This window comes from Chlorocebus sabaeus, chromosome 5 (genome assembly GCF_047675955.1).
Source record: "Chlorocebus sabaeus isolate Y175 chromosome 5, mChlSab1.0.hap1, whole genome shotgun sequence".
Taxonomy (NCBI): Eukaryota; Metazoa; Chordata; class Mammalia; order Primates; family Cercopithecidae; genus Chlorocebus; species Chlorocebus sabaeus.
This window is the reverse complement of record NC_132908.1, coordinates 81258812-81272599: the sequence shown is the minus strand read 5'-3', so window position 1 is coordinate 81272599 and position 13788 is coordinate 81258812. Positions and strand designations below refer to the sequence as shown.

The window sequence follows — 13788 nt, the reverse complement described above, 5'->3', positions numbered from 1 at the left end:
GCTACTCCCCAGCCGTGTGAACTGGGCCAGCAACTTAGCTCTTTTGTGCCTCAGTTTCTCCATCTCTAAATGAAGCACTTATTCCTCTCTCATGGAGCTGCTGTGAGAATGACATGAATGAATACACGCTGACTACTTTGATCGGTGCCTGGTACGTAAAGCCCTGCACATTGTAGCTTGTGCTGATGGTGGTGGACACGCTGCTATTTAGAGAGGTGTTCTTTGTCTTGAGCCTTTGATTCCTGTTAAAATAGAAATCATTCAGAAATGAATAGCTTTTCCTAGTCACTTATACCATAGCATCCATCAGGTTCAGGCACTTTTTAGAGATTGTGTTTTGATTGGAATGAAAGGAAGATAGCAGCCCCCTAGACAGAGCGCTGGAGAAGGAGGGAGGGAAACAGGTAGGAGGCTCCCTGTGCATCAGTTTCACCTGAGCTGACTCTTGTTGTGGGGTCTGTTGGGTCAGACAGAATAGCCACTGAGGTGTCCAGCCAGCTGGCATTGCCCACAGCCTGTTCCTCCGAGGCACGCTGGACCTGACTGCGTGTCTCTCTTTCTGTCAACTGTGGAAATGAAGTGGCTCAGGGACTTCAAATTTCAAGGTTGCAAACCTGGCTGGACTCCAGGCTCAGCAGGTAACCCTATGTGAGCCACGCTTCCTTTGCACCCATCAGATCTCTCATATATAAAACAAGGCAACTCGGATCAAAGCCCTCCCAGCATTGTTGCAGCAGGAAGGGCACACACGCAGCTGCTTGCAGATTCATTCTGGTTACTTGCTGCCACTGTCAGCTACACACACGTCTCTGTATCCTGGAGACTTTTCTGTTTTGCTCTGAGATAGTAAGTTACTTACCACTCTGGGCCTCAGTTTCCTCATCTGCAAAATGAGAGTTAATCTACTTGCCAGCAAATACTGCCTGAGTGTCTGCCATGTGCTAGGAACTATTTTAGGTGCTGACACAGCATTCATCAGTGCAGATTAGAAAATTATGGCCCTCATGGTGCTGACCTTCTAAAGGAGGAATAATAATAGTATTTCTCTCCTAGGGTTAGTTTAAGGATTAAATGAGATAGAGCAGGAAAAGCATTTAACATGGTGCCTAGCATATTCTAAGTGCTTAATAAGCTGCTAATTGCTAGTAATTTGCCCAGCTCCCTTCTCCCGCGGCTCTGCTACTCAGGACGGGGGACAGTTAACATGCCTGCCTTCACTGTCCATCCCATGCCCATGGAAGCCATTGCTAGTTGATCACAGCAGCCCCCAAGCTCAGAGGTCCCCAGGGGATTCTAGGAGCAGAGCAGCAGGCAGCACTAACAGACACATCCTCTCAGAACTCACAGTCCCCCTCTGCACCGTCACCTCCTGTATCACCTTCCCTGACAAGCTGCCTGTCCCACACAACTCTGGAGGCTGGGACCCCTTAGGTCCTGTCTGCAGAGTTCAAGCTGGAACTCCAGGCCAGGCCTACCTCTTCTTAGGGAAATAGCAAGGGCATGGTCAGTTCCTCATCAGCTAAGCAGATGCCCTCACGTTGACCTGGTGCCAGGAAGTGGCTTCTTGCTCGGCTGCCTCTGGAGTGGATCTGGCTGTGTTCTCACCAGAGCCCCTAAAATCTTGAATCCTGTTCTCTCCTTTATTTAAGAAAAATGGGGGCCAGGCACGGTGGCTCATGCCTGTAATCCCAACACTTTGGGAGGCTGAGGTGGGCAGATCACAAGGCCAGGAGTTCAAGACCAGCCTGACCAACATGGTGAAACCCCATCTCTACTAAAAATACAAAAAGAAAAAAAAAAAAAAAAAAAGCTGGGCATGGTGGTGCATGCCTGTAATCCCAGCTACTCGGGAGGTGGAGGTTGCAGTGAGCCGAGATTGTGCCACTGCACTCCAGCCTGGGAAACAGAGTGAGACTCTGTCTCAAAAAAAAAAAGAAAAAGAAAAGACATAAAAGAGAAATGGGGCCCAGCATGGTGTCGCATGCCTGTAATCCCACACTTTGGGAGGCCGCAGCAGGTGGATGGCCTGAGGTCAGGAGTTCGAGACCAGCCTGGCCAACATGGTGAAACTCCGTTTCTACTAAAAATACAAAAATTAGCTGGGCATGGTGGCAGGTGCCCATAATCCCAACTACTTGGGAGACTGAGGCAGTAGAATCGCTTGAGCCTGGGAGGTGGCTGTTGCAGTCAGCTGAGATCGCACCATTGCTTTCCAGCCTGGGTGACAAGAGCGAGACTCCATCAAGAAAGAAGAAAGGAAGAAAGAAAGAAAGAGAAAAAGAGAGAAAGAGAGAAAGAGAGGAGGGAGGGAGGGAGGGAGAAAGATGGATTGTTTCTAGGCGAGGCAAACAGTCCTGGCTGAAAGGGTTGAGTGGAACCCTGGCCCTGTGTCTGAGGTGGGAAAGGCAGGTGCATGAACATGCAATTGCAGTATTGTGAGATACAGGAGGGCAGAGGCTGGCCCTTGGCCATGGGAACCCAAGGGAGGAAGAACTGCAGGGCCCTGGGAACCTGCTTCCCACAGGGGGTGCCCACCCTGGACTGCCATCTCCATCTGAAGCCAGACCCTTTAACTGCCCATCCGGGACCTTCTTTCCTGCTGCAGGAACTGGCTCAGTAGGGCTCTCTTCTCTCTAGATCTTGCATCATTTTGGCGTTTCTGGTTGCATTCATTCAGTCATTTGTTCAGTACAGCATGCTGGAATGACACACGGTGTAAAGACGGTCTGAGATCGACCCTTGCTTCTGCTGCTTGCCAGCTGTGTGACCTTGGGCAAGTTACAAAGCCTCTCTGTGTCTCCCTTTCCTCCTCTGTGAGGTGAGGGTTACAATAGAGCCCACCTCGAGGGTTGCAGGGAGGCTTTAGCAAGTTATGACATAGACAGGTCTCAGCACGGTGACTGAGGTGCCATAAACAAGTGACTGATACAGGTTTGCTGCTGCTGTCAGTCACACACACATCTCTGCCTCCTGGAGACTTTTCTGTTTTGCTCTGGGGATGGTAAATTCCACTAACTTAAAAAGAAACACTACACTTCCCTGGCATCCCTGGGATACGGTGAATTTGCTCATGATGTATAAATATTGAGGAGAGACGTTTGAATGGTATTTGAAAGTGTAAGTGGGGGATCACCCTGCAGATGAAGGAGAGAAGGGATCCAGGTGAAGGGAAGAGCATGCGCAAAGGCCTGGAAGAACGAAGCAACAAGGCCGGGCGCGGTGGCTCAAGCCTGTAATCCCAGCACTTTGGGAGGCCGAGACGGGCGGATCACGAGGTCAGGAGATCGAGACCATCCTGGCTAACACGGTGAAACCCCGTCTCTACTAAAAAATACAAAAAAAAATAGCCGGGTGAGGTGGCGGGCGCCTGTAGTCCCAGCTACTCGGGAGGCTGAGGCAGGAGAATGGCGTGAACCCGGGAGGCAGAGCTTGCAGTGAGCCGAGATCTGGCCACTGCACTCCAGCCTGGGCGACAGAGCAAGACTCCGTCTCAAAAAAAAAAAAAAAAAAGAACGAAGCAACATTCTGAGCCCATGAAGAGCCCAGACTGGCTGAACCACGATATGCTTGCAGGGAACGGCAGGAAATGGGGTGGAAGCAGTAGACCTTGGATTCCATTAGAGCAGAAACCACTCAGCACTGAGTTGGGTGTCTGGATGGGCTGATTCAAGTAGCTATATTTTATTGTATTTTTGTATTAGTCTGCTTTCATGCTGCTGATAAAGACATACCTGAGACTGGGTAATTTATAAAGAAAATGAGGTTTAATAGACTCACAGTTCTCTGTGGCTGGGGAGGCCTCATGATCACAGTGGAAGGCAAGGAGGAGCAAAGGTACATCTTACATGGTGGCAGGTAAAGAGAGAAAGACAGTCAAGCAAAAGGGATTTCCCCTTATAAAAACCATCAGATCTTGCAAGACTTATTCACTACCATGAGAACAGTATGGGGGAAACTGCCCCCATGATTCAATTATCTCGCACCCACTCCCTCCCACAACGTGTGGGAATTATGCGAGCTCTGATTCAAGATGAGATTTGGGTGGGGACGTGGCCAAACCATATTAATTTTTATTTTTTTTGAGACAGAGTTGCACTCCGTCCCCCAGGCTGGAGTGCAATGGTACGATCACAGCTCACTACAGTCTCAACCTCCCTGGCTCAAGCGATCCTCCCACCTCAGCCTCCCGAGTAGCTGGGACTACAGGTACAGACCACCACACCTGGCTAATTTTTAATTTTAATTTTATTTTTAAAATTTTTATTTTAGGTTTGGGTACATGTGAAGGTTTGTTACACAGGCAAACACATGCCATAGGGGTTTATTATACGTATTTCATCACCCAGGTATTAAGCCCAGTACCCAATAGTTATCTTTTCTGCTCTCTCCCTCCTCCCAACCTCCCCTAATTTTTAAATTTCTTGCAGAGAGAGGTCTCACCATGTTGCCCAGGTTGGTCTCAAACTGCTGGGCTCAAGTGATCCTCCTGCCTTAGCCTCCCAGAGTGCTGGGATTACAGGTATGAGCCACTACACCCTGCCAGTAGCTGTATTTTAAATTTCACAAGTAGATTGTAAACTTTGTAAAGATGAAACTCACATATTCTAACTCTTTGTCACATTCAATACACATTTGTTGTCTGCTTCAAAAATCTCAGCAGCTGAGAGGCTCCTTTTTCTTATCACTTGCAATCCCCAAGCAGACGATGCTGTCCAGGCCTCACTCACATCCCTAGTTCTGGGCCCCTGCACCCATCCCCTTCCTGCTGGGACTTTCAGTCCCTTGGGTAGGAGAATACTGAAAGTGCCCGAAAGATTCCAGCCTTGTTCCCTGGTTGCTGAGGGCAGCATGCAGCCGTGATTGGCCATTGAGAGGGTATAAAGGTCTGGCTCCTTTGCCTCAAGGTAGAGAGGTCAAGCGTGTGGCCCTAGCCACGCTCCAGAGCTCCCTGGGGATCAGGCTGAGGTCAGGCTCCTGCAGAGATGCCTCTGTGCCAGGCTTTCTCCCTGCCCTGTCATGTCCTGTTTCCCTCTTCTCCCTGTAGGCATCTTCCGAGAGCCCCTCCTCAATAAACCACTGCACAAGAATCCATATCTCACATCCCGCTTCTTAGAAACCTGGCCTGGCCGGACATGGTGGCTCACGCCTGTAAGCTCAGCACTTTGGGAAGCCCTGGCGAGTGGATCGCTTTGGCCTAGGAGTTGGAGACCAGCCTAGGCAACATGGTGAAACCCCATCTCTACAAAAAATACAAAAATTAGCCAGGTGAGGTGGCATGTGCCTGTAGTCCCAGCTACTCAGGAGGCTGAGGTGGGAGGGTCACTTGAGGTCAAGGCTGCAGTGAGCAGTGATTGCGTCACTGCACTATAGGTTGGGCCACAATGTAAGAATCTGTCTCATAAAAAAAGAAAAGAGGAGAGGAGTGGGGAAGGGAGGGGAGAGGAGAGGAGGAGGAGAGGAGAGGAGAGGAGAGAAAAAGGAAAGGGAAAAGGAAAAGGAAAGGAAAAGAAAGCTGACTTAGGATGCTACAAATGAGTGAGTGAAAGAGTAGGCGGGGCCAGGGCTGACAGTGACTGGTTCTGTCCTCCTTCCCAAAGAGCGAAGGCCGCTGCTCCCACCAATCCAGTTTTCCTTAGTCTGGGCTCCTGCTAAAGACACCCCTGAAGTTGGGCCTCAAGTTTGAGTAGTTAATTTGGAAAGTGCCGGAAGCATTGATTGGGAGGGGAAGTGAGTCAGGGAAGGGAAGGGATCCTACAGGCATGATAAAGCCTGTCATTGCTGAGGGTAACAGGGGCCTCACACTACAGAGAAGAGCCATCCTGCCCAGGGGTGGGGCGTTGGGGTCCTCACACATCCATCTTGGCAGTATTGGCTGACAGCTGCTCACAGGTGTTAATTAGCCCCCACGTCGAGCCTGCTGGGTAACTGGGAGAGCCATCTTCCGTGAATTTGGGGAAAAGCCCTCAGGCCCAGAGTCGCAGATACTGGCAGCCAAAGATTAAAGCCTAAGGGATATGGATCAACAGCTGCACCTCCCTTTAGGGAGCTCTTTCTCCTCAATGCCTTTCCAGAAATTTCTGTTGCAGCTGCTAATCTCTGTTGAAGTTGTCCATCTGAGAACCCCTCATAACACACCCCCATGGGCACATGGCCAGGTCCAGCCAATCACAGGAGCCTATTCCTTGGCTACAGTGATTGGTCCAAAGAATGGACATGTTGTCCCAGCAGGGCCAATCAGAATCCTTCCCTAGGATTTTTATATAGTTGCTGGGAGACAGACCTCTTCTTTCCATCTGTCACTTACTGGGGGTGATGTAAGCTCAAAGTTCTCTGCGTGGAAGAAAACTGTAGCTCATCTGTAGTAGAAGTGAATGTGAGGTCTGGTGCAGTCTCTCGTGCCTGTCATCCCAGGACTTTTGGGAGGCTGAGGGAGGTGGATCACCTGAGGTCAGGAGTTCAAGACCAGCCTGGCCAACATGGGGAAACCCCATCTATACTAAAAATACAAAAATTAGCCGGGCATGGTGGTGCATGCCTGTAATCCCAGTTACAAGGGAGGCTGAGGCAGGAGAATGGCTTACACCTGGGAGGTGGAGTTTGCAGTGAGCCAAGATGGTGCCACTGCACTTCAGCCTGGGCAACAGAGTGAGACTCGGATTCAAAAAAAAAAAAAAAAAAAAAGAAAAATGTGACCAACACAGAGAAACAGGACTGAGAGATGAACAAGACAGAGGGAGACAGAGGGTGAAGATGATGATGCTCAAGTCCCCAGGTCTCTCTGTACCTCCCCTTTCTATGGGGTGTTTACATGTGCCAGTAAATCCCCCATCTTCCCCCGGCTCTCCAAAACTGTTGGCTTAAGCTGATGTAGCTTCTGTTTCTCTTGACTGTGACAAGAACGTCCTGACAAATGCAGGATCTAATGATACTTTAATGCCCCAAACTCAGAAGTGGCGGTATTTCAGGGATGAAGACATATTTGTCTGCTGAGAGCCCTGGGTTATGAATCTGTGTACTTGAGGCCAGGCCAGGCCATTCCCATGCTGTTGATTCCCGGAAGAAAACTGGCATGCTTCATATTTTTCTTTTCCAAGTTACATAACACGTGTAACTTGGAATGTGGGATGGGGGTGTGGAAGAGGGTACTGGGGAAGCCAGTCTGGGATGCACTGTCATGCCATCCGGTGTTCGGGTGACAGAGTGGTCAATCCTGTGGGAGCTCCTGGTGAGTGAAATGCATCTCAGAACTGTCCACCCAGGAGTTGAAAGGGGGACACATGCATGTTTTTTGTTCATTTGTTTTGTTTTGTTTTTGAGATGCAGTCTCACTCTGTCACCCAGGCTGGAGTGCAATGGCACAATCTCTGCTCACTGCAACCTCCATCTCCCGGGTTCAAGCGATTCTCCAGCCTCAGCCTCCTGAGTAGCTGGGACTACAGGCACCCGCCACCATACCTGACCAATTTTTGTATTTTTAGTAGAGACAGGATTTCACCATATTGGCTAGGCTGGTCTGAACTGCTGACCTCAAGTGATCTGCCCACCTTGGTCTCCCAAAGAATGGGGGACACATTTGATTAACAGCTTTCACACTCCCATTGGTTGAGGGTGTCCATGGGTGTTGAGTCCCCTCCAAGCCCTGTCATCCTCTGCTTGTGCATGTATGAGCCCCTAGCGGGCTCTTCACTGTTGCACCCCATGGGGTCTGGGAAGTCCTGGGACAGAAAAGAAGAGGTAGGTGGTCCTGGCTGGTGGTCCCTGCCACTTTGCTCTTGCACAAAATATCGAGGCCTGTGCAAGCAGCTAGCTGTGCGGCAACAAGAGGAAGATGTGAAGGATGTGCCTTTCACCAGGACACTGTGTCTCATCTAACAGATTGGCGATCACAGTCCCATGCTTACTGGGACTGCCCTGAAGCAGGTTGGGACCTGTAGGGTCATTGCCCTGAATCAGGTTGGGAACTGTAGGCTCATCTCTGCCATCCTCTCGTGTGCCTTCTTGACCTTCAATCCCTTTTCTGGTCTAGGTGTCACCATTAAGAACATTCCTGGTTTTGTGACTTAGTTCCCTGATGCTGCCCACTGCCACTGGCCGGCTAAGAGGACTGGCACCAACACTGGTACTGCCCTGGCTGGCATGTCCTCCTCCTGCCCCCGCCATGTCTCTTGAGTCAGTCTCAGAAAATTCTTCACATTTTAAGAAAAAAAAAAAAAAAAAAGAGGCTGGGAACGGTGGCTCACGCCTGAATCCTAGGACTCTGGGAGGCTGAGGCAGGCAGATCACCTGAGGTCAGGAGTTCGAGACCAGCCTGGCCAACATGGTGAAACTCTGTCTCTACTAAAAATACAAAAAATGAGCGGGACGTGGTGGTGGGCGCCTGTAATCCTAGCTACTCAGGATGCTGAGGTGGGAGAATTGCTTGAACCCAGGAGGTGGAGGTTGCAGTGAGCCCAGATCGTGCCACTGCACTCCAGCTTGGTCGAAAAAAAAAAAAAGAAGAAAGAAAGAAAGAAAGGAAGAAAGAAACCTGACTCTATTAATTAAGCAGCTTACAGCACTTTTTGGCAAGCGGTGTGGGTTGGTTATTCCCTGTTCACTTCCCATTTTCCACTTTCTCTGACCTTGTCTGACCTTGAGGGATGGCATCACCTGGGCTCCTTCCCCTATGACTTCTGGTTGGGTTCAGCCACTGGGAGGCAGCGGAAGGAGACTGGAGGCTGGGGGGAGAGAGGTTGGGGCATTTCTCCCCAGCACACTCCCTGCTTCGGACTGAGGTCAGCCCGTGGCCACATCCTTCCATGACCACTGCTTCTGCTGGGCGATCTTGTAACAGAGAAATTATTCTGATGCTTTATTCAAAACTATTGCAATGGGGGAGAGAGACTGAGCTCAACTACAAATGTAGTAAAGACAGTGGAGATTGGTAGCTGGTGAGCAGATGAGAAGTCACTAAGGGAAGACACCAGGGCGGGGGGAGTCCTGCTAAACTGACTTCACAGGATTCTTGCTACAGACAGATCAAGAACTTACATAGCAAGGCTGGGGAGGATGGGGAATGTGATCAGATATCAAGGGTGGGGGCATTGTCCCTGAACTGACTTAGCAGGATTCTTTACTAAAACTGGACTCAGCAGACCAAAGACTGGATGGGTCCAAGGTCAAGGCCGAGTGGAGAGGCAGGCTCCGAGGAACCCGACTTTGGTCCAGGTGATCCCTCCCGCTCAACTCCCGCTCCCCGGCACAGGCTTTCCTCCTGCGCTCTCCTGCCGAGCATGGGAACAGCGCCCGTTCTCGTTCCCCTGGGTGTCTCAATGGGTCTTGTTGGCTCTTCTAACCCAGTTCTCTAAACAGTCCCTTGTTTACAGTCCCTTCAGAATTCCACCTGATGTGCCTTCTGCTTGGTTTCAGCACCCTGACTCTCTACACTGGGACACTGTGACTTTCCATCCATTTATCTGTCATTCTCCGGAATGGCTCCCAGGATGGCCTGTTTTCTAGGTGTCAACTTGGAGAACCTGAACTTCTGTCCTAATGGGAAGGTCAATCTGAACCCACAGCATTCCATAGAGAGCACATCAGGGTCTACAATCACGAGTCCTGGCTTCAGGGGCTGGCACTTTTACTTAGTTTTTTTTTTTTTTTTGAAACAGAGTCTTGCTCTGTCACCCAGGTTGAAATGCAATGGCACGATCTCAACTCACTCCAACCTCTGTCTCCCCGGTTCAGGCGATTCTCCTGCTTCAGCCTCCCAAGTAGCTGGGATCACAGGCATGCGCCACCACGTCTGGCTAATTTTTGTATTTTTAATATAGACAGGGTTTCACCAGTGTTGGCTGGGCTGGTCTTGAACTCCTGACCTCAGGTGATCTGCCTGCCTCAGCCTCCCAAACTGCTGGGATTACAGGTGTGAGCCACCATGCCTGGCCTACTTTTACTTACCATATATGACAATGAGCAAATGGCCGAGCCTTAGTCTTACCACCAATAAAATGGGCACAGCAACACTGACCCTGCCAGTCAGCCTGCAGCAAGCACTGTGTCTAGTGTTGTGAGGTTCCCAAGGGGATATCTGTTGAATGGAAAAAAATGAATGGATGGGACATGCACGGTGGTGCAGGCCCGTAATCTCAGCACTTTGGGAGGCTGAGGCAGAAGGATCACTTGAACCCAGGAATTTGAGACCAGTCTGGGCAATACAAGGTGATCCTGTCTCTACAAAAATACAAAAATTAGCTGGGCATGGTGGCATGCACCTGTTGTCCCAGAGACTTAGGAGGCTGAGGTGGGAGGATCACTTGAGCCTGGGAAGTTGAGGCTACTGTGAGCCGTGATTGCACCACTGCACTCCAGCCTGGGTGACAATCAGACTATGTCTCAAAAACAAAAACAAACAAAAAGAATGAATGGATGATTGAATGAAATTAGCCAATGCATGAAAGACACCTCTAACTTCTAATGTCTAATCAAATTTTAATTATTAAGCCTTTATTTAATATGCTTTCTTAACCAACTTCTTCTGAATCGACTCACTAGATTAACAGACTTGTCCCATTTCTCCTGTGAAACATGCCGGCAGCTGAACACAGGGTGCTGAAGCCTCCTCCCTTACCACCCGGGCTCTGTGCTTATCTAGAACTGGCTGCGTTTGCTCCCAAAACTGTTCATGGCAGTTGTGTTGATTATTGTCATTAATTGATTTAATTAAATGTTAGGTAAGTTGTGGGAACATGAGGGTAAACAGAAGGAATATCATCGCTATAAAACTCAGATGAAACTTTGGATGATTTGAAGATGTAACTAAGACAATTTATACTGAATTAGTTGCAAAAACTGGGGAAGGTTGGGTGGAGGGAATTGTGAACCCTGGAATGATTCTACACATACATGATTTTGAAAGTGTCTTTGTGTAAAGAGTAGGAAATGGGAAATTGTAGCAGAAGGATTATGGATGTGGTTTACGGGAGAAGAGAGACACAACGCCTATTTCAGCCAGCCCCGTCTGAAAGAAAGGATGCACTCATAAACATCAGGGCAAGTAAAAGATGTACGATATGAAAGAATTTAAGAGGACTCCCTGAGTTAACTGACTTCTTAGATTCACCATTAGCTGATTGACCAAAGTCCTGATTTCACAGGACAAGAAGGCTTCCACATCTTTCTGTTTTGTTTTGTTTTGTTTTGAGACAGGGTCTCACTTTGTCACCCAGACTGGTGTGCAGTGGTGCAATCTCAGCTCACTGCGATCTCCACCTCTGGGGTTCAAGAGATCCTCCCACCTCAGACCCCTAAGTAGCTGGGACTACAGGCGGACACCACCACACCTGGCTAATTTTTGTATTTTTTGTAGAGATGGGATTTCACCATGTTGACTGGGACGGTCTCAAGCTCCTGAGTTCAAGCAGTCTGCCTTTCTCGGCCTCCCATAGGGCTGGGATTACAGGTGTGAGCCACTGTGCCTGGCCCCACATCTTTCTGAAGGTCTGTCTTCTCTTTGCTCCTGTTCTTTCCATTTCTTTCTCTCTTTTCTCTGTTGTTTTCTTTACCTATTATGTGCCCAAATATGGAACTGAAGATCAGTAATTTATTATATTTACTGAATTAAATGGGGTATTCTGTGTTAAGTAACTTAAACAGTATTTCTTTACCTACTGCACACTGCTGTTATAGGCTGAAAGTCAAGGGCAGGCTTACTTCAGAGTCAAAGGCAGGCTTACTTTAGCAAATGCTGCAGATAATTGTGGCCTTTTATTTGCATGTTGTTCACATTAATTTCTTCCTCTCTGTGGGCCTCCCCAGTGTAATACTTTCTCCTTTCCAGCATGTAATAAATGTTTCAGAAAAAAAATGTATGAACCTACAATTATATTTTTATTGTTCTAGGAAAAATTACTGTTTAAAGGATTTCCGTGGTACATTTGTGTGGTTTTGGTAAAACCAAAACCTCAGATTTTCTTTTTCTTTTTTCTTTTTTTTTTTTTTTTTTGCCTAAAGTCACACAGATAAAAAGATCTGTCTGCCAGAAACTTATAGCCTGGTAGTGGGAAATAGAACAGATAGTTTTTACAAAGCAAGTGTAAAAACTCAACGAATGATACAAGATCCTCTGTGTCACCATAACTTCTTTGATGCAGCGAAAGGAGAGACCAGTTCAGAATGGCCACAGTCAGTAGGTCAAGAATTGACTCCTGGCTGGGTGCCGTGGCTCACACCTGCAATCCCAGCATTCCAAGAGGCCAAGGTGGGTGGATTGCTTGAGCCGGGGAGTTCGAGACCAGCCTGGGCAATATGGTAAAACCTCATCTGTACAAAGAATACAAAAAATTAGCTTGGTGTGGTGGTGCATGCCTGTAGTTCTCCCAGCTACTTGGAAGGCTGAGGTGGCAGAATCACCTGAGCCTGGGAGTTCGAGGCTGCAGTGAACTATGATGACACCACTGCACTCCAGCCTGGGCAACAGAGTGAGACCCTGTTTAAAAATATTCTCTCTAAAATACTATTAGAGGCTAAGCGTGGTGGCTCATGCCTGTAATCCCAGCACTTTAGGAAGCCCAGGTGGGCAGATCACTTGAGGTAAGGAGTTTCAGACCAGCCCAGCCAACATGGCGACATGCTGAAACCCTGTGTCTACTGAAAATACAAAAATTAGCTGGGCGTGGTGGCACACGCCTGTAGTCCCAGCTACCTGGGAGACTGAAGTAGGAGAATCCCTTGAACCCGGGAGGTGGAGGTTGCAGTGAGCCCAGATCACACCGTTGCACTCCAGCCTGGGCAACAGAGTGAGACTCAGTCTCAAAAAAAAAAAAAAAAACAGAAAAGGAAAAAAAAGCAAAGTACTATTAGAAGTAAAAATAAATACACAAAATTCTGAGAGCCTTTTGCTGTCACGGGGAACTCACTACCTCACAGAAAACAGTGTTTGGTCTCATTTGGAAAGAGCTTCTTTATGTCGACCCCAACACTGTCTCTCTGTAACTGGTTTTGTTCTGCTCTCCAGAGGTTCACGTAGGAAGATGACCGTCTGTGGCAAGAGAGAGCCCTCAGGAACGGGGAGACGGTTCTCAGGTCTCATGGACCACACTTTGGGAATTGTGTTCTGATGTGCTTAAGCAGGGACTTAGCTGACACGGAGTGGGCTTAGGAGGGGAGGAGAAGCTATGGGTGCGGGTTCATTGTGCAGAGGAGAGGCTTCCTGAGGCCCTAAGACCTGAGAACTGTCTCCCGTTCCTGAGGAGCTCTCTTGCCGCAAAGCAAAGTGTGGTCCAGCAGCTTACGGTAGAGCACCCTTGTTTGGGGTGTGAGCCCTGCTCTAGGACTTGTTAGACCTGCTCCTCCCCTTTGCCCGGCCCACTCTGCTGGGAATTTTGGGATGCTGGAGTCCTGTGGTGGGGAGGTGGAGGGGTGGGGAGGCGTCACCCTTTCAGGCTGTGTTCGCAAGTCCCTGGTCAGTGGCTCCCGGCTGGAGGGCAGGAGGGAAGAAAAGGCGGGGGTATTTCAACCACTCTCTGGAGCAAATCTCCAGCAGCCGCAGCTCTGCACTCCAGCAATCCCTGGGTGATGCTAGGCCCTGGTCTCCAGGGTCCCCCCTCCTTCCCCTAGCCTTCTGGTTCAGGGTCATTCGCTAATCTCTGTGCTGTGGCCAGTCTTGGGGGGCTTCACCAACCTGCTCAGCTTTCCAGCTTGCCCATTCCTGATGTAGCCAACGTTAACACCTTGCATTCATTTTTTCCTAGTTTGTTTGTTTGTTTGTTTGTTTTTGAGACAGAGTCTTGTTCTGTTGCCTAGGCTGGA

General features: G+C 49.0%; 1 protein-coding gene across 1 annotated transcript in view; it reads left to right on the top strand.

Moving 5' to 3' along the window:
• The window catches only part of COTL1 (coactosin like F-actin binding protein 1), a 79131-nt gene continuing 65343 nt past the window's right edge, over positions 1 to 13788 (top strand). The window contains exon 1 of the mRNA XM_073015614.1: positions 1 to 151. Within this exon, the coding sequence (XP_072871715.1) occupies positions 114 to 151 (38 nt within the window). The 5' untranslated portion in view covers positions 1 to 113. The remainder of the gene's footprint in view (positions 152 to 13788) is intronic.